At 49.7% G+C, this 26,085-nt stretch overlaps 1 protein-coding gene across 1 annotated transcript; it reads right to left on the bottom strand.

The window, feature by feature from the left end:
- Positions 1-5,711: 5,711 nt before the first annotated feature.
- LOC103306991 (zinc finger protein RFP-like) lies at positions 5,712-26,032 on the bottom strand. The gene is made up of 7 exons (XM_024113241.3): positions 25,545-26,032; positions 22,956-23,051; positions 14,381-14,611; positions 12,796-12,818; positions 11,824-11,939; positions 8,441-8,491; positions 5,712-7,175 (listed from the first exon to the last, which is right to left on the bottom strand). Exons 1-7 carry the CDS (start codon positions 25,944-25,946, stop codon positions 6,652-6,654), a joined length of 1,443 nt encoding a protein of 480 aa, XP_023969009.2. The 5' UTR covers positions 25,947-26,032; the 3' UTR covers positions 5,712-6,651.
- Positions 26,033-26,085: the final 53 nt, after the last annotated feature.

Below are 26,085 nucleotides of genomic sequence, written 5' to 3'. Positions count from 1 at the left end.
CGCTGGGGTCTGAGCGAGTCAGTAAGCTGCGCCAGCGCGCTTTTAAACATCCAAATGCACATTCCACCATCATTCGGCACTTGCTCAGCCTATAGTTGAACAGGTCCTGACTACTGTCCAGGCTGCCTGTGTATGGCTTCATGAGCCATGGCATTAAGGGGTAGGCTGGGTCCCCAAGGATCACGATAGGCATTTTAACATCCCCAACGGTTACTTTCTGGTCCGGGAAGAAAGTCCCTTCCTCCAGCTTTCGAAACAGACCAGAGTTCCTGAAGACGCGAGCATCATGTACCTTTCCCGGCCATCCCACGTTGATGTTGGTGAAACGTCCCTTGTGATCCACCAGGGCTTGCAGCAGCATTGAAAAGTACCCCTTGTGGTTTATGTAGTCGGTGGCTTGGTGCTCCGGTGCCAAGATAGGGATATGGGTTCCGTCTATGGCCCCACCACAGTTTGGGAATCCCATTTCAGCAAAACCATCCACTATTGCCTGCACGTTGCCCAGAGTCACTACCCTTGATATCACCAGGTCTTTCATTGCCTTGGCAACTTGGATCACAGCAGCCCCCACCGTAGATTTGCCCACTCCAAATTGATTCCCGACTGACAAGTAGCTGTCTGGCGTTGCAAGCTTCCACAGGGCTATCGCCACTCGCTTCTCAACTGTGAGGGCTGCTCTCATCCTGGTATCCTGGTGTTTCAGGGCAGGGGAAAGCAAGTCACAAAGTTCCATGAAAGTGCCCTTATGCATGCGAAAGTTTCGCAGCCACTGGGAATCGTCCCACACCTGCAGCACGATGCGGTCCCACCAGTCTGTGCTTGTTTCCCGGGCCCAGAATCGGCGTTCCACGCCATGAACCTGCCCCAGTGACACCATGATTTCCACATTGTTGGGGCCTGTGCCTTGTGAGAGGTCTATGTCCATGTCAATTTCCTCATCACTCTCTTCGCCGCGCTGCAATCGCCTCCTCGGCTGGTCTGAGTTTCGCCTTGGCATGTCCTGGCTCTGCATATACTCCAGGACAATGCGCGTGGTGTTCATAGTGCTCATAATTGCCGCGGTGATCTGAGCGGGCTCCATGATCCCAGTGCTAGCTATGGCGCCTGGTCTGAAAAAAGGCGCGAAACTAGTATCTGACGGACCAGGGGAAGGAGGGAGGGCGGGAGGGAGGGCGGGCCGAGTGACGACATGGCGTACAGGTACAGGGAATTAAAATCAAGAAAGGTGGCTGTGCATCAGGGAGAAACACAAACAACTGACACACAGAATGGTCCCCCCAAAGATTAAACTGAAAACCCTGGGTTTAGCAGGCCATTGATTTGACGGAGGGAGGGGGAAGCAAATGAATACAAAGCAAATCTATTTTTTACATCTTAAGACGACGGTGCAGCGTGACTGATAGCCCACGGCATCTTTCTGGGTGCTTGGCAGCAAATACTGGACGCTTGGCAGTTAGTGTATTACGATGGCCTTCAGGCCTATTGCACAATCTGCTGCTCAGGGAAGATTCTGCTAATGTGCGATGACCCAACTTGTAATAGGACGGTTACCAGTCGTAATACACCATCTACTGCCAAAAGGCAAGGGGCTGGTGCAATGCAGCCCTACGGCTGCCAGCCCCACAGCTGCCAGCCCCACAGCTGCCAGCACCCAGATCGCCGATGAAGGCTACCAGTCTACTGCACCGTCTACCGCCAAAAGGCAGTTAGCTGCTGCTGCTGTGTAGCAATGCAGTCCCACGTCTGCCGGCACCCAGATGACATATGGTGACGGTGAGCTGAGCGGGCTCCATGCTTGCCGTGGTATGTTGTCTGCACAGGTAACCCAGGTAAAAAGGCGCGAATCTATTGTCTGCCGTTGCTGTGACGGAGGGGGAGGGGCCTGACGACATGTACCCAGAACCTCCCGCGACACTGTTTTGCATCATCCGGGCATTGGGATCTCAACCCAGAATTCCAATGGGCGGCGGAGACTGCGGGAACTGTGGGATAGCTGTGGGATAGCTACCCATAGTGCAATGCTCCGGAAGTCGACGCTAGCCTCGGTACTGTGGACGCGGTCCGCCGACTAGAGCACTTAGAGCATTTTATGTGGGGACACACACAATCGGCTGTATACAACCGATTTCTATAAAACCGGCTTCTATAAATTCGAACTAATTTCGTAGTGTAGACATACCCTCAGATCCGCCGCCTTCCTGGAGTGTTATGTAGCACTTAGAAGGCACTGTTAATTTATTTAGGGTGGTTTAAATCACCAGTTACTGTACTCAGCCAGGTGATTAACGTTCTTTCATTTTTCCGTGTTTCGGTTATTGAGCTGGTTAAATATGTACCATGGAAACGTGAACAGTTCGGCTGTTTGTTCCCCAGACGTCAGGGGGCCAGAGGAGACTCCAAGTCCCACTGAAGGTTGGTCTCTAGAACTGTCCCAGAGTCCTCCAGTGACCGGCACAAGACCTGGAACCTGCTGGCTTTCAAGGGAAAGATGACCTATGTGTTGATCATTTATTTCCATCAGCGTTGTGGGGCCTGGGGTGGTGGATACCAACTGGGCCAAGCCAAAGCCGACCAGTGCCCCCTTAATAAATCTGTATGCCTCACACCTCCGAGCCCCTCAATTAGTCATTGGCTTGTGCCCTGACGCTAGGGGATTTAAATCTGTTCTATCTTTGACTCCCCGAGTACAGCTACTTGTTCCAAGTATCCCTGTAGAGGAAAAGGCGCGTCCGGTGGGTAGGGTGCTAGCCTGGGAGACCTGGCTCTTCCACACACTTCCTGGGTAATCCTAGCTTCCTCTGGTTATTTGTAGGGCTGAATTAACTCACCAGTGCGTCCTAGGCAACCCCCCTCAAATCCACCATCCCCCTTGTCACGCGGGCTACCTGCCGCCCCGCTCCTGGCCAGTGTAACATTACAAACTGCTGCTTGCACAATTTGCTACCTGTCCCCTTATCCCCATCCTCCACCTTTCCCCATCTCCTGGACCAGGTGTAGCAAGTTGTGATGATAGGGGTTCACCTAGCCCAGTTGTTGTCTGACCTCTCTACCTTTCCTCATGCTCTGGTCTGGGGGCAGTGCATTATGACAGACAGGGGGCATTCCTGTCCCCATTTGCTATGAGTGTGACATTTCTATTTTAAATTTGGACACAAATAAAGAAAGTACCTTTGTGATTGGGAAAAGTGCTCTACAGCTTTAAATCTCAGGGCTAATGTATGTAAACCCCAGAATGAAGGCAGCGTTATTTCTTTCTTAGTCTCGTTCCATTGTAGATTAGGCCACAGAGTTTAATCTGATCAGGGCCTAAATTCCTATAGATTATTTCCTGGAACCTCCAACATGCTATAAAAATTCCAGGGGGATTGAAAATATTGACTAGAGCTCCACTCCTGACAGCTCCAGCTGAATTTAAGCCCTGAATCCAACAATGGATCCCTGCTCGCCTGTCTCCCAGTCTCATCCTCCTCAGCCCATGACTCCGACTCCTCTGATGTCTCCATGGGGATCCCTGGGGGAGGGAGGAGGGGTGTTTGCTGCAGAGGATAGCATGCAGCTCCTCGTAAAAGCGGCATGTCTGCGGTGCCGCGTCACAGTGACTGCTTGCCTCCCTCGCCTTCTGATACACCTGTCGCAACTCCTTGGCATTCATGAACAATGTGAGCATCAAAGCCTTGGGGTTGGGGTCAAGTAACAATGCTTCTCTCCGGCTGGTCTGTTTCAGATTAATAACCCACATCCTGTCCATGGGGGCAGTGGCAGAAAGTCCATTGGGCGGCTGCTCTGGGGCCTGCGTGGAATGTGCTGGGATCTCAGCCTGGTTCCCGGGGTTTAGGCATCTCCATCACACACCAAGGTAACCCACAAAGTCTGCACTGGTCATCCCCCTCCATGTGAGGCTCAGCAGAGAGGCCAGGAGTTCAATGGACCGTGCAGATGGAGCTTCTCTCTCCCCTTTAGAGAGATTCATCCCAGGTCAGGGCAGAGGATCAGTGGCCCAGGACAGCGTGTGAGGGGAGCTGGCACTGGGGTCCCCTGCCCTGTTCAGGGTAAAGGGTTACACAGAGTCTCCAAGGCCCCTTGTCTATCCTGGCTGCAGGAGGGTGATCTGGGCAGACTGAGGGAGAAGCGGCTGCCTGGGACCAGAACAGGGAATGTAACTGTGGTGGGAAAAGCACAGAGACTGGAGCTCTGCTGGGGATGTGGCTGGTTACAAGGCTGGCTCTGCAGCAGGATACGATGTTCCAATGCGACGTCATATGTCATTTCCCTTCCTCGCCACCAGGAATCAAGGCCACATGAAGATCAGCCAAAATTCGTCTCGCCAAGCACAACTCTGCAGCATCCTCCTTTCTGATGCACCTCACAGCGTCCGCCCCCACGGGGGGCAATTGTGGATCCCCGGCCAGAGCCCCGTACTAGACAAACTTATTTATTGAACTCCAAGCAAGCCAAAGGTAGGTTGGCTCTACCCTAGAGGAGCCCAGATAGTTTAGATGGGGAAAACGAGGCACAGTATGTGGCATGTACCGAGCCTGCCCATTCTCATCAGATGCCCCAATCTCACCTGATTCTTCTTTTGTCAGCGGTGTGTGTGCACCATGCACGGAGCATGCCAGCTCCCACCCCAGCCCCCACACTGTTGTGTACTAGACATGTTTGCATCTCCCCTGCCCCAGTCAGTGTTACCTCTGTGTCATGCACCAGCTGTGTGCACACTCAGCTGGCCTGCTGTCAGCTCTCCCAGCCCGCTCGCAGTGCTGTGTGCCTGTGACACGCACAGAGCCGACCTCCTCTTCTCAGCTACCTCCTCTGCCCCCAGTCTCAGGGCTGTGCTTGTTCCATGCACTGAACCTGCCTGGTCTCAGCTGTCAAGCCAGTCTCAGGGCTGGGTGTCTAGGCCATGCTTCAAGCTTGAATCAACCCACCCTTATATCAGTGTTGTGTGGCTCGGCCATGCACCAAGCCTAACATTCTAGCAGGTGTGGCTAATTGATCGAGTAGGTTCATTTCAAAAGGCTGAGGGGTTCAGTGATTGAGAAATACACAGACATATTAACAGGGGTCAGTCGCAGCAGAACAGGTTAATTTGTGTTTTTCTGCCTCCCAGCCCAGGGCAGTCTCCAGGGAGCTTTGGGTGAGTCTCCCTCAACCGGCCATGGACAGGATTGTGCTGGTATTCCATACCTAGCTCACAGCGTTTTAAAAACAGCTCGGGTTGGGAGGGGCTGTATCTCAAACTCCATGACCAAATGACTCCAGCTTTGTACCCCTGACCCTACCCTGTGCCCTTGGGTGGCGTACCAGGTTTCTAGCCAATCAGACTGTGAATGTGAATTTAAAGGAAAAGGGATCATTTGGTTTGGGAAAGAAATGCTGCCGCAACACAATGGTGCAGCGAGGTGCCAGCCCATAGTACTGCAGGTGATGATGAGAGCTGGCTGCCTTATTGCAAATTTCTCTCTCTTCCCTGGCAGCTGGAGGTTGCCAACAGATTTCTTTCAGGAGGAGGATAGTGTTGCCCGGGAAAGCATCACTTGATGCTTTGATTTTAATTTACTCATTCCTCGAGCTTCGCCTTTAGAGCTTTTGCTTAGAGTTACCCAGCTGCTTTTCTTCAAGCCCCTTCCAGGCATTTGCTTGTGGGTCTGTCTAACGTTTCAGGGCAGAGCCGTACAGATCTAATACCCTTGGGACAAAGTCAAAGGCCAGAAGATAGAAATAAACTTTATTCTGGGAATTTACTCAGCTGAATCGACAGTATCCAAATAACCAAACAGAGCAAAATAGGAGCATTGAGCTAGGGAATTGGGGGGTGGGTGTGTGGAACATCACTGTGCTGGTTACATTCATAAGTAAAGAGCAGAGGACTTTGATGGATGACCCTAATTGAGTCAGAACTTAGGCCAGGTCCACACTGTAAACTTACTTTGGTGTAACATATCACTCAGAGGTGTGAAAAATCCACACCCCTCACTGAACGCAGTCGTACCGACTGAACTCCTGGTGTAGACAGCTACCGCCTCTTAAAGAGGTGGATTAACTACACTGATGGGAGAAGCTCTCCCGTCAGCATAGCAGTGTCTTCGCTTAAGTGCTACAGCAGTGCAGCTGCCCCGCTGCCCTAGGACAGCCAGGCTCTGCGGAGGCCCTGGGAGTGGCTCCTGAGTGTCTGCTGGTTGGCCAGTTCGTGTGTGTCTGGAGGATCACAGAGCTACAGAGACAGGCATGTAAGAGGGTTAAGAAACTCCATTCACCAGCATAATGCTGAGCAAGTCAGTCTTGTTCTCCCTCACCATTCTATTGCGAGTCTCGCAGCACTTGGTGTTTTTCTTTAAATCCCAGCTGTTGGAGGGGATAGATTGCAAGGGAAGCTCAGGTTATATTACAGATCGTTTCTAGCCTTCACATTTGCATAGAAAAGCTTGAAAACGGGAAGCAAAGTACATCTAGAAAGCAGAAGGCAGACAAAAATAGCTCAAGATTTTTTAAGTCAATCTCCTGATTTTGGGGGCCTGACAGTTTTTGAATGCTTGGGGCTGGCAAGTCTGTGATTAGAATGGCAATGTATGACAGCTGTAATTTATATATTTCCCATCTCTTTGCTCTACCTTAGCTATCTCATATTGAGTGATTCCTCTGCCGCAGGTCTTAATGGTATGCATTCCAGGGATCACTACTGCCTAGATTTGGATATTCTACACGCTGGCTCCCAAAGAAGGGGATGATCTTCCCAGTGAAAGAGGATGTGAAAGTAAAGATTGGCTCTCTGCCAGAAGATGTAATGTCATAAAATGTAACTTTCTCCCCTTCATAATCCAGATAAACCCCAATGCTACTGGGGCTACGAGGTAGGTCCAGAGCAGTCTTAGGGGAGGTGAGGGCCAAGTACTCATTCCCTGTACTCTGCAAAGCCCAGATCCCCTTTTCTGGAGTACGGCTTCTCGTTCCCTTTTGTATCACAGACTCTTTGGCAATGCCCAAAACCCAAAGATGTTTGTTCCCGACCTCCACTTCCCAGTAACATCTCCCTGAGGTGAAGCCCGTATAGCCCAGCACACAGGCAGCAGGGTGAAACCTGTGCTCCAAAATTTCCGTATGTTTGTAAATCACGCTCTCTTCTCTGGACAGAAGGGAACAAGGATTTGCCAGGTCTGGATCTGGAGTGGCCTGCACTGCAAGAGGAGAAAAAGAGAGACAGGAGGAGAGAGTGTTAAGGTCTGTCCACACTGCAGCGCTAACCCAGGCTCTTACACGTCTGCTAACCCTGATGCCCTTCCTGTCCAGATACAACACCACCTCTCCTGAGTTCAGGGGTGCTTTCCAGCCAGCCTACGCACTGACTCTGTGGGTGCTCCGGGGCTGGAGAATGGAGTGGGCTGCGTTGCTGGAGTCACACCAGGTTCTCTGGCACAATGGGAATTAGACTTTTCGGTGGCACTAAATGTCTGCACCAGTTGGATGTGTAAAGTCCATCCAATGCAGGACAGTGATTTGGGGAAGGGAACATGGTCTAGAGGTTAGAAGCCAGGGCTCTATTCCTCGCTCTGCTACTGACTTGCAGTGTCACTTCAGGCACATCCCTTACTCTTTCCATGCTCCAGCTTCCCTTTTTGTCAAATGGGCATAAAAGATGCCGGGCATTCAGATGCTATTGCTGGGCGACAGTACAAGGACATAGATAAGTAGCTATGGGAGCAGACGAGAATCCCTTCCCCAGCCTCCAGCAGTGCTCATGGGAAAAGGAGGGGGAAACATGACACAGTTGCAAGCATGGTGCTTGAATGAACCCTCTTGTACCCCAGGGAGCATGTCTGACCCCCAAGGAGAGACAATGCTTCTTGAACTGATGGACCTATCCTCCATTAATTTATCCATCAATGGCTATTAGTATCCTGTCTTCCGACAGTGGCCAATGCCAGGTGCCCCAGAGGAAATGAACAGAACAGGTGATCATCCATTGATCCAGCCCCTGTCCCCCATTCCCAGCTTCTGGCAAACAGAGGCTAGGGACACCATCCCTGCCCATCCTGGCTAATAGGAATGGATCACTTGATTATCTGTTCATTCCCTCTGGGGCCAGGGCCGGCTCCAGGCACCAGCTTGTCAAGCAGGTGCTTGGGGCGGCAGCTCCGGAGAGGGGCAGCATGTCCAGGTATTCGGCGGCAATTCGGCGGACGGTCCCTGGAGCCGGCCCTGTCTGGGGCGCCTGGCATTGACCACTGTCGGAAGACAGGATACTGGACTAGATGGACCTTTGGTCTGACCCAGTATGGCCATTCTTATGTTGTTATGATATATGATCCCTTCTAGCCTTGGAGTCCATGACTCTGTATTGGTGAGCACCTCTCTCGTTTCAATTCAGAAGCTTCTTCTAAAAAATTAATCCTGAGATTTTAATTAATAATTGTCGTAGGAAAATATTCTCATGGAAACTTACTCTCTTTCTCTGCCTTCGAGATCAGAAAGCTCAGTTGATAGGGCAGGGTCTCTAGAGAAAGAAAAGATCAGAGGAGAGGTTATTTCCCCCTTTCTGATAGGAAAATAGCCTCAGGAAAACTTAGGGCTGGATGGAGTTGCAAAGAAACTTAGGCGAGATGACACTCCGCATCTCAACCCCCGATCTTTAGGCACCTGGACAGTCACTGTGATTCACAAAGCCTGAATCAGGCTCCCTGTACCGTGAACGGGGAAGAGAGATGCGCCTTGGAATGGGATTAACAAAAGCCAGCGTGCTAGGTGACTCCCTGCTTATGCCAGCCAGTGGGAAGTACCACAGTGAGGGGTTGTGCTAGGCCCCGGCCCTCTCAGGGGGTTCGGCGACTGAGGCTGGGTAACACTGTAGGTGCCTCCCTTTGCATGGGTGCCCTCATGCTCTCCTGTGGGAGATGTTCCACTGGGGATAATCAATATTCATTGGGCCAGAGCGAGAGAGAGAGAACTCATGAGAATGTCTCTGTAGCCTAGTGGCTAAAGCATCCATCTGGGAGGTGGGAGACCCAGAAGCCTGTCCCCCTGCTCAATTATCTATACGCAGTGGATTAGATTCAATAGGGGAGGCAGAGAAAGACCCACATCAGACCCCTGTTGGAATCCCTTCTTCTCCCTCTGGGGGGACAGGGGATTTCAACTGGGGGGTCTCCCACATCCCAGGTGAGTTCCACCAGCTGCAGCTGTGACAATTTGAGAACTAATAGGCCAGAGTCCATCTCCTTCCACAGTCAGAGGCATATCTCAATGTACCAACACCGTAGCATGAACCAACTGTTAAATTACACTGGTCTACAATTTTTGAGAAGTCGTCTGCTTCAGAGATAAAATGTGCTATTTATTATGTATTTTGATGTGCTGAATTCAATATGACAATTAAAACAACTGATTGGCTACTGTTTCTAAGATATTTAAGTTTTTACATTTTATGTCTATGTATATTGTGTAGATAGTAGAGTTTTAATCATAAATTGTAAACCTAGGTCTTTTCATGTGTTTATGGTTGCTTTACATGATAATATTTCACCTGTCCTGTTTATGTAACACTTTAAAAATCAGCAAAAGGGTTATATAAATAAAATTTATTATGAAACAAAAGGCAAAAAACTATTATGTACAGAGTTTAGTCCTATTCAGTGTCTACTCAGCACTTCTTGGCTTGTCTCTTGTATTCATTAAATGGAGCATCTCTTGTCACTGTCCAGCAATAGTCTGCAAGCATTGATGGGCTCCATTTGCCCTGATAGCGTTTCTCCATTGTTGCAATGTCCTGGTGAAATCGCTGGCCGTGCTCATCGCTCACTGCTCCGCAGTTCGGTGGAAAAAAAATCTAGATGAGAGTGCAAAAAATGTATCTTTAGTGACATGTTGCAACCAAGGCTTTTGTATGCCTTGAGGAGGTTTTCCACCAACAACCTGTAGTTGTCTGCCTTGTTGTTTCCGAGAAAATTTATTGCCACTAACTGGAAGGCTTTCCATGCCGTCTTTTCCTTGCCACGCAGTGCATGGTCAAATGCATCATCTCGAAGAAGTTCACGAATCTGAGGACCAACAAAGACACCTTCCTTTATCTTAGCTTCACTTAACCTTGGAAATTTTCCACGGAGATACTTGAAAGCTGCTTGTGTTTTGTCAATGGCCTTGACAAAGTTCTTCATCAGACCCAGCTTGATGTGTAAGGGTGGTAAAAAAATCTTCCTTGATTCAACAAGTGGTGGATGCTGAACACTTTTCCTCCCAGGCTCCAATGACTGTCGGAGTGGCCAATCTTTCTTGATGTAGTGGGAATCTCTTGCACGACTATCCCATTCGCAGAGAAAACAGCAGTACTTTGTGTATCCAGTCTGCAGACCAAGCAAGAGAGCAACAACCTTCAAATCGCCACAAAGCTGCCACTGATGTTAGACATAGTTTATGCACCTCAAAAGTTGTTTTATGTTGTCATAGGTTTCCTTCATATGGACTGCATGACCAACTGGAATTGATGGCAAAATATTGCCATTATGCAGTAAAACAGCTTTAAGACTCGTCTTCGATGAATCAATGAACAGTCTCCACTCATCTGGATCGTGAACGATGTTGAGGGCTGCCATCACACCATCGATGTTGTTGCAGGCTACAAGATCACCTTCCATGAAGAAGAATGGGACAAGATCCTTTTGACGGTCACGGAACATGGAAACCCTAACATCACCTGCCAGGAGATTCCACTGCTGTAGTCTGGAGCCCAACAGCTCTGCCTTACTCTTGGGTAGTTCCAAATCCCTGACAAGGTCATTCAGTTCACCTTGTGTTATGAGGCGTGGTTCAGAGGAGGAGGATGGGAGAAAATGTGGGTCCTGTGACATTGATGGTTCAGGACCAGAAGTTTCATCCTCTTCCTCGTCTGACTCAAGTGAGAATTATTCTGGTGCATCAGGAACCGGCAGTCCTTCTCCATGGGGTACTGGGCGTATAGCTGATGGAATGTTTGGATAATGCACAGTCCACTTTTTCTTCTTTGACACACCTTTCCCAACTGGAGGCACCATGCAGAAGTGACAATTGCTGGTATGATCTGTTGGCTCTCTCCAAATCATTGGCACTACAAAAGGCATAGATTTCCTTTTCCTGTTCAACCACTGGCAAAGATTTGTTGCACAAGTGTTGCAGCATATGTGTGGGGCCCATCTCTTGTCCTGATCTCCAATTTTGCAGCCAAACTAAAGGTGATAGGCTTTCTTAACCATAGTGGTTATACTGCGCTTTTGTGATGCAAAAGTCACTTCACCACAAACATAGCAGAAGTTATCTGCACTGTTCTCACAAGTACGAGGCATCTCTGCTCACTTTGGCTAAACAGAAATGTGTCCCTTTGCAAAATCAAACACTGACAAATAAGAGAGCACGACACTGTTTGATTTCTAGAGCTGATATAGGGCAATTTGTTCATCAGAGTGATGTAAGCTTCGTTATGATTGCATCATCCATGACTTCTAGGAATAACATGATGCAATTCATATCATGTATGACGCAATACCAGCTTCAGATTGCATCATTCATTGTTTTGCCTAAAAAGCAAGTACTGTCCAAAGCCAGTCATAGATTTATTCATAGATCCAGTCAAAGATGTATTTTAGTCATTTCTGGTTTAAATTGAGATCCCTTCCCTTTATAACTCACTTATCCTCTGCCATTCCCAAGTCAAGGGTCGTATATACTGACCCAATAGCATATCTTGAAAACTAGAGCCAATCAACAATTTTAAGCATCATTTTCGTTCTCAGTGACCCAGAATTAGTAAAGTTTGACTACATTTATTTCAGAAGCATTTTGGCTGTAGAGCAGTGTTACCTTTGAATTTCTTCAGAGCCTCTTGTAGACAAACATTTCTTTGGGAAGAGACACAGAGTCTCTCTCTCAGATCCTGTGGCACGTTCACTGGTTTCTCAAACTTCACCTTCTCACACCTAGAGGGAAAAATCAAAAACATTCTCTAAATCTTTTCTGTCTTTTGGGAGAATGAGCTACCAGAGGCCTGGTCCACACTATAACCCCCCCACTTCGAACTAAGATCAGCTACGTTAGTTGCGTAAGTCGAAGTACCTTAGTTCGAACTTACCGTGGGTCCAGACGCGGCAGGCAGGCTCTCCTGTCGACTCTGCGGACTGCTCTCGCGGAGCAGGAGTACCGGTGTCGATGGCGAGCACTTCCGGGATCGATCCGGGATCGATTTATCGCGTCTAGACAAGACGCGATAAATCGAACCCAGAAGATCGATTGCTTACCACCGGACCCGAAGGTAAGTATAGACTTACCCAGAGGCTGCTCTCTCGTGGGCTCGTTGTGAGCCTCTAACTCCCACTGGTGAGTCAAACTGCCCTCCTCACAGGAGTATTTAAATGCCTAGATCCTCAAATGGGAGTTAACGAGAGTAAGGGGTCCACAAGCTGCCCCCTCAGACAGAGGGGCCTAATCCCGTCGGAAAGGATGCTCCTGTGGTTAAGGGGTTGCTGCAGGACTCTGGAAACCTGTGTTCCACTCCCTGCTTTGCCACAACCTCCCTGCGTGACCTTGGGCAAGTCACTTAAGGCCCAATTTTTAAAGGTGCCTCCCTGAGATTTTGCAAAGCACCAACCAAGCTAAGCTCCCAACTGCCACTTACCGCAATGGGAGGTGCCTAACGCACTTAGCTGCTTTGGAAAACCCCACCAAGTGCCTAGCTACGTCTCAGGTGTCTAAATGCCCTGCAAAAATCTGACCCCAGGGGGACAATCCCCTTCCAGCATCATGACGCGTGAGGGGGAGTGGGAAGGAGTCACGTACCTGCTCCAGATGCTTTTGATATCCTAGAAAAGAGAGAGAGAGAGAGAGATCAGTCCCATGTGCCACAAGCTGGCGATCGCTCCTGCTCTGGAGAGGACTCACTTTGCCATCCCTAGTTGAGTTCTAGATGCAGTTCTCTGTAGTTAGCAACTTCAAAAGTCCATTCACAGACTTCGATGGAAAGGGGCCCCTAAGCACTCACCATGGTTGTGGGGTTTCTCCTTCTAAATTCTGTTTTGCTTGTGCCAATGGCACTAGCCCAAACAGACTCATCAGATACACAAATCCTTGACTTCCACATGCAACTGCTATGTCCAGAGCGTTTGCCTTTCTCAAGCTAAAAGCTCCATGTATGCAATTCTGGTCAGCAATTCTGGAAGCTGGATTCATTCCCATTTCTTAATAGGCTCCGCAAAGAACTTCGCTTTCCTAATCTCCCACTTCCTGGAAACTGGACTTGTGCCTTTTATTGCGTCCAGATCATTAGGGCCCTTCGTTTTCTGTTTTTATTTTATTTAATTTTTCCCAGGAATTTAGCAGGGTTTATTCCCACAATAACAAAAACAGGTGAAAATCAGTGCAAAAAACTATTAATTTTTCTGGGTAAATATCTGGAGTTTATTTTGGTGGATGAAAGACGTGGGCGGGGGAGGGGGGGGAAGTCTTCAGTAGATTAACACTTTGAATTCTGTTCAGCAATGTTTGCTGCAGAACTAAAACAGAACTCAAAACACAATGGCACCTCTGAGTTTAAGAAAACAATCTGTCTCCAAATAAAACTTTTCATTTGAATAAACAGTTGACTGTTGTAGACTTAGAACTATTGGTCTATAAATATTTACATTTAATAATTGGGCCGCACCATTTGCGGCGCATTCACTCAACTTCATCCTTTTCTCCTGTTTTTTGTTTCTTTAAACCTTTCGAATACTGCCTTGTGTTCTGAAACGTATTCTGATACAGATTTTCCATTTTCTTCCCACCTTAGTGTGTCAAATGTTTAACCCATTGTCCTCCAACAGTACATGGTGGGCGTGAGATTCATCAATAAATTCAGATGCACACGCACTTCAGCACTTCCGTGCGTGCCTGTTTGTATATTGTGTGCATCTTCTAGACTACTATGTAGCCTTACTTCAAACAGGCAGCTTTGCATATACACACAAATGAAATGTATTATCATAATCCATCTATCTCATGAAACGTATTGTATTTTCCTAATAAAACAAGTTATTTTTTATATATTTGAATGATACAAAACTAAGTTGAAAATCAGAAAAAAACAAAAACGAATAATACTTTATGTAAAACCCAGGAATTTTTTGGTAAAAATCAGTTTAAACTGAAAATGAAGGGGCTTACATAGGATGTATCAAAAAAGCCTGAGATATCCGCCTTTAAAACAGCAAAACTCTTTCCACACTGGAAATATTAGAAATGTCAAATTTTGCTTTTCCTTGCTTTGCTAAAGGACACGCTGACAGTCTCCATTGTGGAATGGGACCTCTCCAAGAACTTAGTAAACGCCAAAGTTAATCACTCTCCCTTCCCTGGGCAGGGATCTGGGTGTCTCTAACTGTCTCACCTGCAGGAATTGGCTTGTTGGCTGCTGACACTTCTCTTCTATCTCACTGATCAAGTCACTGAGATGGCAAATCTCCTCAGACAGTTTGGTGACATTTTCATCCTGTATCTTCACAATTTCCTTGTCCAACTCTTCCAGTTGGGCCAGCAGGAGTCGCTCTTGTTCCTCCAGGAATTGCCGCAGTTGCTCAAATTCAGACACAATCTTCTGCCTCTCAGCTTCTATCTTTCCCTGTAATGAAGAGACAAACAGGAAAAGGACAGATCAGGGACTAGGGTTGCCAGATGTCCAGATTTCAACCGGAAAGTCCAGTTGCAAAGGGAACCTGGCAGTAGAAGTCCGGTTACTCACAGTAACTGGCTTCCACCACCAGAGGGCGAGGAGAGCAGCAGCTGCTGCTGGAGCCTGGAGGAGCACTGAGGGATGGTTCCAGGGGGAGAAAAGTACGGGCATCTCCCCCATCCTGCTCCTATCACCCAGCCACCCCTGGAGCGTAGCTCTCCCTCCCCCACTCTGCCCCAGTCACCTCCGCCACCCTTATAGCCCCGCTCAGCTGGCAGGGGGAGGGAGGTGGAGAGAGCAGCAAGTGACAGTGGGAGAGGGAAAGAGGAGTGGGGGGTGGGGCCTCGAGAGAAAATGGTGGAGCAGGGCACAGGGCAGATTCTCATTTGTGCACACCGGACGCTGAGCACCGGAAAGTTGGACATCCCAGACTCTCCCCATTTACCTGATAGGAACAGTTCTTAGAGCCCTCTTTTCATACCAACATACTGTAAGCGGGGGAATGGTCCCGCTATTGTGGGGAACTTTCCTGGCTTCTGCACTACCCCGGTGAAGTGGACTAGCGAAAGGATCTGAGTCCCCGCTCCCACTTCCTTTACCCAGAGGCCTCCCTGCCCTTGAGGGCTCCCCTTCCACTCTCTTGTCTGGCTGAGTCCTCGTAACCCCAACAAGGCTGGGCCCAGGATTCCTGGGGGGCTCGACCCCCAACCCTGCTGTGGTCACCTAGGACAGGGGCTAGGGTGTCCCCACTCCGGGGTACTCTCTTTGCACTGGGCACCTCCCTGACCCACTGATTATTCCATACAATTTAAAGCAAATACAAGTTGTTTAATTAACAATTAATTTTAGAAAGGAATAAGGAAAAAATGGGAAAGGTTAAAGGAAAACACATCACCCTGCTCTGTGGCAGGGAACATTACAAACAGTGTCTCTGGAACGTCAGGGCAGTTCAGTCTGTTCCTTGTAGGTCCCAGGCCTGCTTCTCAGGCCCTGTCTGTGCTGCAGGGACGCTGCGGGTTGGACACTTGCTCTGGTGGTGGCCACACGCTCTCAGGCTTTAGGTGGCAGGACCCTTCTTCCCAGCGTCGCCCCCGCCCGGTCGGGGTTATGATCCCCCTGCAAGTTTGGCCTGCAAGGCCTCTTGGCTGAGGCGTCTCCCTGTGCTGGGCCCACTGCCCAGGGTTCCCCTCACTCTCCCCAGCTGCTCACCACACTCGGACTGCACACGGCTCCGGACTGCCCCAGCCCCAGCTCCGGACTGCTCCAGCCCCGGCTCCGGCTCCACTCTGCCTCAGCACGGCTGCTGCTGCTGCTCTGCCTCCAGCTCCCTGGGCTGCTTGTCTGGCCTCTCTGGCTCTGGTTGCTGCAACTTTGCCCCCAGCACAGCTCTGCTCTGCAGGCTGCTTCTGTGACTCTGCTCCCAGCTCTGACCTGCTTCCTGGCTGCTTGTCTGGCCCCTCTGGCTCTGGTTGCTACAGCTCTGCTCTCTCTGGGCTGTGCTCTGGCTTTGGGGCTGCAGCTCTGCTCCCAGCAGCTCGGCTCGGGCCCCTGCTCTCTCCTTAGCTCGGCCCCACTCTGTCTGTCTCAGGCCATTCCAGTTCACACGGAGGACGGGACCCCCCCGGCCTCCTGACTCTCTGATTAGCCTGCCCGCCCTGTCAATCAGGCTGATCTGGAGCATTGGCCTCTCCCCATTGTTCCTGGGGACAGTCAGTCTCAGGCTCCTGATTTGCCATCGACCCTTCCCCTTTTAGTGCTGGGAGCTAGCAACCCAAACACCCCCACTGAATGTTAGTAAGGGGGCAACAGTCCCCTTACATTCCCCCTTGCTAAAATACTGCCACATTCACAATATTTACATCGGTACATCCAGGCCCCATGGTAACAACATATACCCATATCATTGTATATTAACAACCCATTAGCAATTATTAAAAGAACATTTAGCATTTAACATTTTACATCTACTTCTTAATACTGTTGCCAGCACAGAGTGCCCGAGGCAAAGCAACAGCGGGTCCGTTGCCCGGTGTGCTTCGCGTCAATAAACACACCAGGGGGAGAAGCAAACAAAGTTTATTTGGGATCCCAAAGCGGTGCAAGGAGACAGGCACGTCTCAGATCAAGCACATTAACAGGAACAGTTTTTCTTCTTTTATACATTTTGCAGTTAAGCCTCACCCTCCCCTTTCCCCTCTAGCCTTCCCTTTCTCCCCCCCTTCCTCCCTCTACCCCTCCCATCCCTGGTAATAGTTAAGTCATTCTTGGCAGCTATAAGCCTAGCTTGTTAGTAACTTCTTTAAACTGTTATCTTGTCCTTTTTCCCTTCAGCCAGAAACATGCAGCCTCTTTATTACCGCTTGAGCAGGGGGTTGCACACAGATAACTGGTTGCTTACATATTCCAATTGCACCTGGCTTTTGAGGTTGATTAGAGTTTAAACATGGAAGGATAGAGTTTGGTTCACTTAGGCCTAGTGCAGGAAGGCTTCATTGACACTTAGTGGCCTTCCACCCTCCCGAGTTACCTAGGGTGAGGCCTAGTGACGTCAACAATACCATACATAACAATATTCATTAAAACACTACATAGAACCAATAACATAATTATCTTTAAGTCTAACAGGAAGTACGCCCTTATTAGCCCTCTGGGACCTTCTTAAGACTGGCGGTTCGTTACCCATATTTTCTATTTTCCTATCCTCGGGTAATACTGGGTCAGTTTGAAGGATCTGGCCATTCTTGTTAGGGTTTGGGTTTGCCCCACTCTGTCCCCCTCTGTATTCGGTTTGTGGGACTAGAACCATTTCCCAATTGGTTTCAGCCTCCTTAGGGCGTACTGATCTACGCCTCCTATGGTCCCTGTCTGGACTAAGAGTGCAATGTTTCAACTGGTCCCTATGTACTACTATCCCAGGACCTCCTCGTTCAGGCTGGTTAGCGTACACTGGCAGTTCGGGATTGTTGTGGGTGATCACAGTGGGGGGATTTGGCTTCCATTTGTCCTGTATTTTATTACATCTCCGGCGTCTACGGCTACGAAGTGGTACACAGTTACCAGATCTGATGAGAGCCCCACTGGACTTGCTATCATAAGTCCCTTTCCTACTTTGGGCTCTGTCTTTAGTTGTTCTGAGAGCAACTTTCCAGGCTGTCTTCAGCCTGTCATGGTGACCTTTGACCTGGTCATCATAATTGGTCATCTCATTCTTAGAAAAGACTTCTTGATGCTTCTCTGGCAACGCCCTTATGTTAGCCACATATGCAGGAATCAGCCCTTGACGTGCCGCTTGAACTGGAACTTGCAGTCTCCCATTACATCTTTCTTGAAGAAAGGTAACTCGTCCTCCCTTCTCCTTCGTCACCTGCAGCTCATTTCCTGGTACACAGCTGTGTTCGTCAAGGATCTTCCCTCTCCAAGGAGGAATAATGGTCTTCCGTTCTCTGCCCACTTTACCATTTCCCATATGCCTTGTGGGGCCCAGGGAAAGACTCTGCCTCTCCTCTCGAGCCAGTACTTTACTCAGCACAGCATTCTTCATAGAGTGCTCGTGACAGTTCATCTTCCTGGTTCCTTCTCCTGGCAGCAGTAGCTCCTTCAGCTCACTAATGATGTTCATCCCTAGAATCCCTGGGACTCCTTCTCCTATATGGCTCCCTTTTGAGGCTTTGTCTTTCAGGATGAAGATGCATTTTCCTGGCAGTGTCTGGCCCATATACTCTATGTCTGTTTCGAGGCACCCCACCACTGGGATTGCCAGTCCATTAACAGCTGTTAGACGTACAAACCGTGTGCTGTGCATGGTCAGGTCCTTGTCCTTCAGATATTTTTGAAAATGCGACTCAGTAATGGTGGTGACTTCTGAGCCAGTATCTAACAAACATCTGGTCTTCACCCCTGCTATACATACTTCAGCAGTTAGACAATCTCCAAATGCTCGCTTACAGAAATCGCTAGATATGCTGGCACTGCCCATGTTCCTCTCAACACTGTATGCAGAGGGATTTTCCACAAAGGACAGGCCTAGGAATCCTTCTGCCACTGCTTGGCCTTCTACTGTAGAGGGACCACTTGCTCCTGGTGCCCCATTGGTTTCGAGTGCCTGGGACTCTGTTCTCCTTCTCAGTGGACATTCTCGGCTAGTATGTCCTGGCCTTTCACAAGTGTAACAAATGTATCTTCCCAGCTCATCCTTCAGTGGGGCTCTTCGGGATCCCGGTGCCCTTGGATACTTTGGCATACTAATGGGATTCTTTTCTTTCATCAACTTGGTCATCACTTTCAGCATCTCCCCCTGTTGGACCGCCAGTTTTTGGACAGCTTCACTTAAGCTTTCCAATGTTAGCTCTGTTTGGGGCAGGACCTTTTCCCCAGCAGCTGCATTCACTAGGCCCCCACTTCGTGTATGGGGATTAGGCTTGGCCGCCTCTGCCACAGGAACTTCCTCTTCTTCTGACCACATAATGGCAGCCTGCATGAGTTCATGGAACTTCTTACTGGGCTCTTCTTTAAACCTCCTTTTCATTTCACGTCGGAGGGAGTCATCACGGAGCCCCAGCACCAACTGCTCTTTCAGAACCGTATCTGGGTCTGGAACTCGCTGAGGGTCTCGCCGTTCCACTTTGCTCATTCTCTCCTGGAGGTCATATGCGTATGCCCGGACAGTTTCACCAGGCTCCTGCTTTCTCTCAAAAAACTCCTTTAGTCGGGTTCCAATAGGTACCTTGTCTCCATACACTTTTAGGAGGAGTTCAAATACCTTTTCCACATCTTTGTTGTCTGCCACTGCCATGAACTTTACTGTGGCCTTGGCCTGGCCCTTGAGGTGCTCCTCTATGAAGTCCACATGATCTTCTTCAGGTACCCTTAGCACACGCAGAGCCGCCTTCACAGACTTGACCCACTCCTCTACTGTAATGTCTCCTGGTCTAGTCGGGAAGCCACCAAACTCCGTGATCCTCCACTCCCGTGGGACGTAAATAGTAGGGGGTTTCTTAGCTTCTGCTGTCTGTTGGTCTATTACTGCCTTGGCCAGCGATAAGGCTTCTCTCTGTTCAGTTCTAGCTTGCTGTAATGCCTCCGCTTGGTCTGATAATCTGCGCTGAAGTTCAGCAAACTGGGTTCGTAGTTCTTCAATTCCAGCCATGGTAGGGTGCTCAACTAGGCCCGGACCATGCTACTAGAACTTAACCAGAAAACCAATGGGATGGACCCTGTGGATAGGATCCTGTTCGTGACGCCAATTATGTAAGCGGGGGAATGGTCCCGCTATTGTGGGGAACTTTCCTGGCTTCTGCACTACCCCGGTGAAGTGGACTAGCGAAAGGATCTGAGTCCCCGCTCCCACTTCCTTTACCCAGAGGCCTCCCTGCCCTTGAGGGCTCCCCTTCCACTCTCTTGTCTGGCTGAGTCCTCGTAACCCCAACAAGGCTGGGCCCAGGATTCCTGGGGGGCTCGACCCCCAACCCTGCTGTGGTCACCTAGGACAGGGGCTAGGGTGTCCCCACTCCGGGGTACTCTCTTTGCACTGGGCACCTCCCTGACCCACTGATTATTCCATACAATTTAAAGCAAATACAAGTTGTTTAATTAACAATTAATTTTAGAAAGGAATAAGGAAAAAATGGGAAAGGTTAAAGGAAAACACATCACCCTGCTCTGTGGCAGGGAACATTACAAACAGTGTCTCTGGAACGTCAGGGCAGTTCAGTCTGTTCCTTGTAGGTCCCAGGCCTGCTTCTCAGGCCCTGTCTGTGCTGCAGGGACGCTGCGGGTTGGACACTTGCTCTGGTGGTGGCCACACGCTCTCAGGCTTTAGGTGGCAGGACCCTTCTTCCCAGCGTCGCCCCCGCCCGGTCGGGGTTATGATCCCCCTGCAAGTTTGGCCTGCAAGGCCTCTTGGCTGAGGCGTCTCCCTGTGCTGGGCCCACTGCCCAGGGTTCCCCTCACTCTCCCCAGCTGCTCACCACACTCGGACTGCACACGGCTCCGGACTGCCCCAGCCCCAGCTCCGGACCGCTCCAGCCCCGGCTCCAGCTCCACTCTGCCTCAGCACGGCTGCTGCTGCTGCTCTGCCTTCAGCTCCCTGGGCTGCTTGTCTGGCCTCTCTGGCTCTGGTTGCTGCAACTTTGCCCCCAGCACAGCTCTGCTCTGCAGGCTGCTTCTGTGACTCTGCTCCCAGCTCTGACCTGCTTCCTGGCTGCTTGTCTGGCCCCTCTGGCTCTGGTTGCTACAGCTCTGCTCTCTCTGGGCTGTGCTCTGGCTTTGGGGCTGCAGCTCTGCTCCCAGCAGCTCGGCTCGGGCCCCTGCTCTCTCCTTAGCTCGGCCCCACTCTGTCTGTCTCAGGCCATTCCAGTTCACACGGAGGACGGGACCCCCCCGGCCTCCTGACTCTCTGATTAGCCTGCCCGCCCTGTCAATCAGGCTGATCTGGAGCATTGGCCTCTCCCCATTGTTCCTGGGGACAGTCAGTCTCAGGCTCCTGATTTGCCATCGACCCTTCCCCTTTTAGTGCTGGGAGCTAGCAACCCAAACACCCCCACTGAATGTTAGTAAGGGGGCAACAGTCCCCTTACAATACTACGAACACATGGTCGAGATTTCAGGAGAGCATGCCTGATATTCATTCAGGCCAGCTGAGAGACTGACATGTTCCGAAGTGCCTTGGTGACTTAAGCGTCCAATTCACATTTTCAAAAGGTCAATTTTGATGCGAAGGAGCCTACGTTTCTTTGAAAGTGACTTTTGAAAATAGGACACTTCTCCCTGCATTTTTAGCCCCTAAAAACCTTTGACAATCTGGCCCTTAGCCACTTGCAAAATTGTAAACCTTAGGCTCCGAATCACTTAGGCACTTTTGAAAATGTCACCCAATATCTCTAAAATGAGGAGTTTTCAGGTCTGAGTACGTTAGTATAGTCTGTTGATCACCTAGATTCTTCCAATAGCAGAAAGGTTGGAAGGGAGGGTCTGACTCAGAATCAGAAATACATTGGCAGAGAGTTGTGGAGGAGACTGAAGAAGGAAAGAGTTCTGCTGGGTATCCACATAAAACACCAGTTACAAAACACACCATGCAAAATGCTTCTTCTCCAGCTTTTGCATGTTTCATCTGACATTTTGTTAATTACATTGTCCCAGAGGAAACTAGTCGTGTCTGGTGGTAATAGGTGGAGATTCAGGGTGAGGATTTCTGAGATACAAAACAGCCACTAGGTGCTTAAGTTCTACTGACAGTCAATGTGAAGTAGGCACCTAATCACCAAATGTGCCTTTGAAAGTCTCCTCTGAAATCACTGTTTGTAGCTGGATGTGGGGGGAATAAGATCAGTACTTAGAGCTGAAATGGAAGCCAGTGGAGGAATCAGACTAGAGGGATGATATACACAGACAAACATGATCACACCCTGTAAGGGTATGTCAACACTTCAGGTTATCTGGGAGTCATCCAATACATTATAGCTAACCCTGAATTAACTTCAACCTTGCTCCTAGTTAGCACCGTTTAGCTCAGTTTAACTGGACAAGGTGAATTCTAGACACCACACTAGGGTCAAATTAAATTAAGGTTTAAAAGGTTGCATGTCAGGAGTTGACACCAATATAAAGACATTAAAAAGTGTTTGAGGTACATCTGTACTACACAAATGTAGAGGACGTACACTATATGCCCCTGCTAACATGGGCATAAATAGCAGTGTAGATGGTGAGGCATGGCTTAAGCAAGTAGAGTCACGATATGCCTGAACCCCATGAGTATAAACCCTACCTACATGGCTCTACACCCCCAAGCAGTGCCTCCCACATCTACACTGCAGTGTCCCGCTGCTTCCCCAGTGCCAGAGACTTTCCCCACTGCTGGAGCCTTTCCCCACCACAGGAAAAGACTCCAGAAGTGGGGATAGGCTCCGGCAGCTCTGCTGCCTCCCCCTGCTGGAGTCTTTTATTCACGCACATAGCTACACACCACAGCATGGACACAGCCTGTTTCTTACTGTGGTGTGTAGCTACACATACCCTACAGGTCGGCCCCAGCAGCGTGCCGTGTAGATGTAGCCATAGCTGACACTGTCCCCACAGAGAGAAATATAAACCCTGACTGATGTAACTGCTGGACCATCACAATCATAGAACAACAGGGCTGGAAGGGACCTCAGGAGGTCATCTAGTGCTCAAAGCAGGGCCAATCCCCACCAGATCCCTAAATGGCCCCCTCAAGGATTGATCTCACAACCCTGGGTTTAGCAGGCCAATGCTCAAACCACTGAGCTATCCCTGTCCCAGGGGAACCTACCAGATATTCCTGGCTTTGTGTCTCTGCATCCTGTTTCCACTCCAGAAGTTCTTCTCTCTCTTTCTTCAGTGTGTTCAATTGGGCGTGAATTTGTTCCTGAGGCAAGATAAACAAGGTTGGGGGGGGGGGGGGAGGTTCAGCCTGCTGAGGAGTCTGTCCTCAGTGCAATTTATATACATTGCAGTACTGATTTCATTATCTGAAGCTGGGATTTTCAAAGAAGACTCCTGGAGTTGGGTTCTCTACTACCATTGACTTTCTATCTCTCTCTCAAGTTGCCCCAAGACAGTGCTCATGGCAATGTCACAATTGCCTCTCGAGAGGTGGGAGATTCCTGTTCAAATCTCCTCTCCTCATCAGGCAGAGGGAGAACTTGAACTGGAGTCTCCCACATACAAGATGAGTGCCTTACCCCCAGGCTAATGGTCATGAAAAAGGTCTGCAACCTCTTCCCCGACCATGTTGTGCGGAGTGACATATGCGCAGAACTCCATCGTGCATGTAACAGCTTAGGTACCTAAGCCACCCGACTCCAGGAGAGGGGTTCCCAGGTGTGGATCCCAGAGACAGGCCCATTCCTACACCAAACTCTGAGGGGGGTGGGGCTTAGGACATACCCTTCTCATCAGCATCTCCCAAGGGCTAGTTTAGATGTCTCACCACCTAGCAGGCTGGCTTTTGTGGATGCCTCTCTGCCCCCAAATGCCTAATTCAGGATTTTTTGTTCCAAACTGTACCCGATGACTGGAGGATAGCTGGTGGAAAGCCAGTTTTTTAAAAAGGCTCCAGAGGAAATCCTGGCAATTACAGGCTGGCAACCGTAAGGGCTTGTCTGATTGCCAGATGCTGGGACTGGGCAACAGGGGATGAATCCTTTGATAAATTGCCGTGTTCTGTTCATTCTCTCTGGGGCACCTGGCATTGGCCATTGTTCTTATGTCCTTAGTGATTTTCTAGGTGCCTAAAAATTAGGCATTGCAATGCTGAGCAGCACAACACCCAAGTGCATTTGGGGATTCGGGCCTAAATCTCCTTTGCAAATGGGACTTTGGCTCTAAAGTCAATTGGAGCTTTTGAAAATGTGCTTCGAGGATCTTCTTCTGTAATTCACCGGGGGTGAGATGTTGCAGAGCCACAGAGAGGATTTAAAAGCACGGCTCCCATTCATTTCATGGCAGCTGGGCATCTCAGGCCCCAGTCTCAGCCCTGCTTGCTTTCCTTCTATGCTGTACTGTATGTGTCATGCTGCCAGGGAACAGAGAGGCCTTGGGGGCACCAGACCTGATATAGAGACTTAGGGACTCTGTCTAGAATAGTCCTTTGCCTCCAGCAAATCCTCCAAGTGCTGCAGGGCAAAGGGTTGAAGTTGTATCCATTTTGCAGCAGTGTAGGGTAGGGCGCCCTGCTCCCAGGCAATGACAGAGAAAGCTATATGAAGAGAGCTGGACATCAGAGAGTTAAAGCTGAGCAACTTAAAGGGAAGGGAGTTTTGGTAAGAATGTTTAACACACTTTAAAAAAAAAGTACATTAAACTCCGGCGCCTAATGATCACTTGGGAGAAAGACTCCTGGTTAAAAATCCAACTTGCTCACAAAGCGCATAAATATTGTCCTCGATTGTTTGGCATGGGGGAAAAGGGCTTGTTCTCACTTCTTGAGGTTCTCCGGTACTGGGACTCAACATGGTCCTGGGAATCAACCATTTTCTTCCTTTAATCTTATTGTGACACTAATACAGTCCACTTTATCCTTAAAGCTAGAGTAGCACATAGCACAGCAGATTCTGTCCAGAGTCGATTGCTCTGCCAACCGGCTTTTTAAGGTTCCATCCACTTGGACTTCATGGGCCCTAGAATGTTGCCAAACTCCAAAGTTTGTGTGGGCAGGACGCGAGCCACTGGTTCAGGGAGACTAGCCCCCAGTGGAGCCTAAAACTTGCATTTAGGTGCCTAAACTTGAGATGTATCCACTTATGTGAGGTATAGACACCTTAAGTACCTTTGGGAATCCCCAGCCTTTGTCTGCCTGTACCGCCGTTCCCTCTCCGACAGTTTGTCCACCTTGACTGTTGATCAGTGGTCCCCAAACTGTGGAGCATGGAAGAACATTTGCGGGACCATGGCAGGGCCAAGGCCAGCCCCCACAAGGGGCAGGGAGGAAGTGCCACCCAGATCTGCTATGGCCCCCAGCCCCTACCCCAGCTCCACTCCCGGCCCCAGCCTTGACCCTAGCTCCGTTCCCAACCCCAGTTTGAGCCCCTGACTCCCGGCCCAGCCCCAGCCCCACCTCCAACCCTGAGACACCCCCACAGCTGTGGCCCCAGGCTCTGACTGTGGCCCCACTCCCAGCTCCCAACCACAGCTAGGGGTGGGGTGGGGAGCATAGCCAGGGTAAGGGAGAGCCTGAGGGGAAAAAATTGGGGACCACTGGTTTAGACTCTCAGCTCTTTGGAGCAGGGATGTCTCTCTGTGTGTTTGTACAGAGCCTAGCACAACAGGGGCCATGATCTCGGTGCCTTTAGGAACTATTGTAATAAAAGCTGTAAACATGTCCAAACCGAAGTAATTACCCTGCACAGCAAAGTCCTACCTTGTAGGCCTGGGCAGCCTCTTCTGTGGGGACCACCAAGTGAGTACGGTGCGCCTGGGACTCTCTGCAGATCACACAGATGAGCATTTGGTCCTGGTTACAGAAGAGTTTGAAAGGCTCCTGGTGCACCTTGCACCAACCTTCTCCTGCTGGGACACTCAGCTGCTTGGCGATTTCTACAAAGTTCCCCAGTTGTCTGTTCAGCCTGAGGGTCCTCTGGGGAAAGGTCTCTCTGCACTGAGGGCAGGAGATGTCTGCATCTGATCCCTCCCAGCACTGGGTGATGCAGGCTTGGCAGAAACTGTGCCCACAGTCTAAAAACACAGGATCTTTATAAAAACTCAGACAGACGGAGCAAGTTGTTTCATCTCGGAGGCTTTTCAGAGGATTCACAGCAGCCATGGCTCCCTGCAGACAGTGTACCGAGATCTAAGACGAGGCTTAACCTGGCTTGTTTGGGGGCTTTTCTTGCTGCTTTGCTTTTTTTTTTTTTTTTTTTTTTTTTTTTTTTTTAATTTCCTGCCGGAGAACGTGATTGGCT

The sequence above is a fragment of the Chrysemys picta genome, chromosome 12 (assembly GCF_011386835.1).
Source record: "Chrysemys picta bellii isolate R12L10 chromosome 12, ASM1138683v2, whole genome shotgun sequence".
In the NCBI taxonomy this organism is placed as follows: domain Eukaryota; kingdom Metazoa; phylum Chordata; order Testudines; family Emydidae; genus Chrysemys; species Chrysemys picta.
Note: the sequence above shows the minus strand (reverse complement) of the source record. Positions and strands in the feature narration are given on the sequence as shown.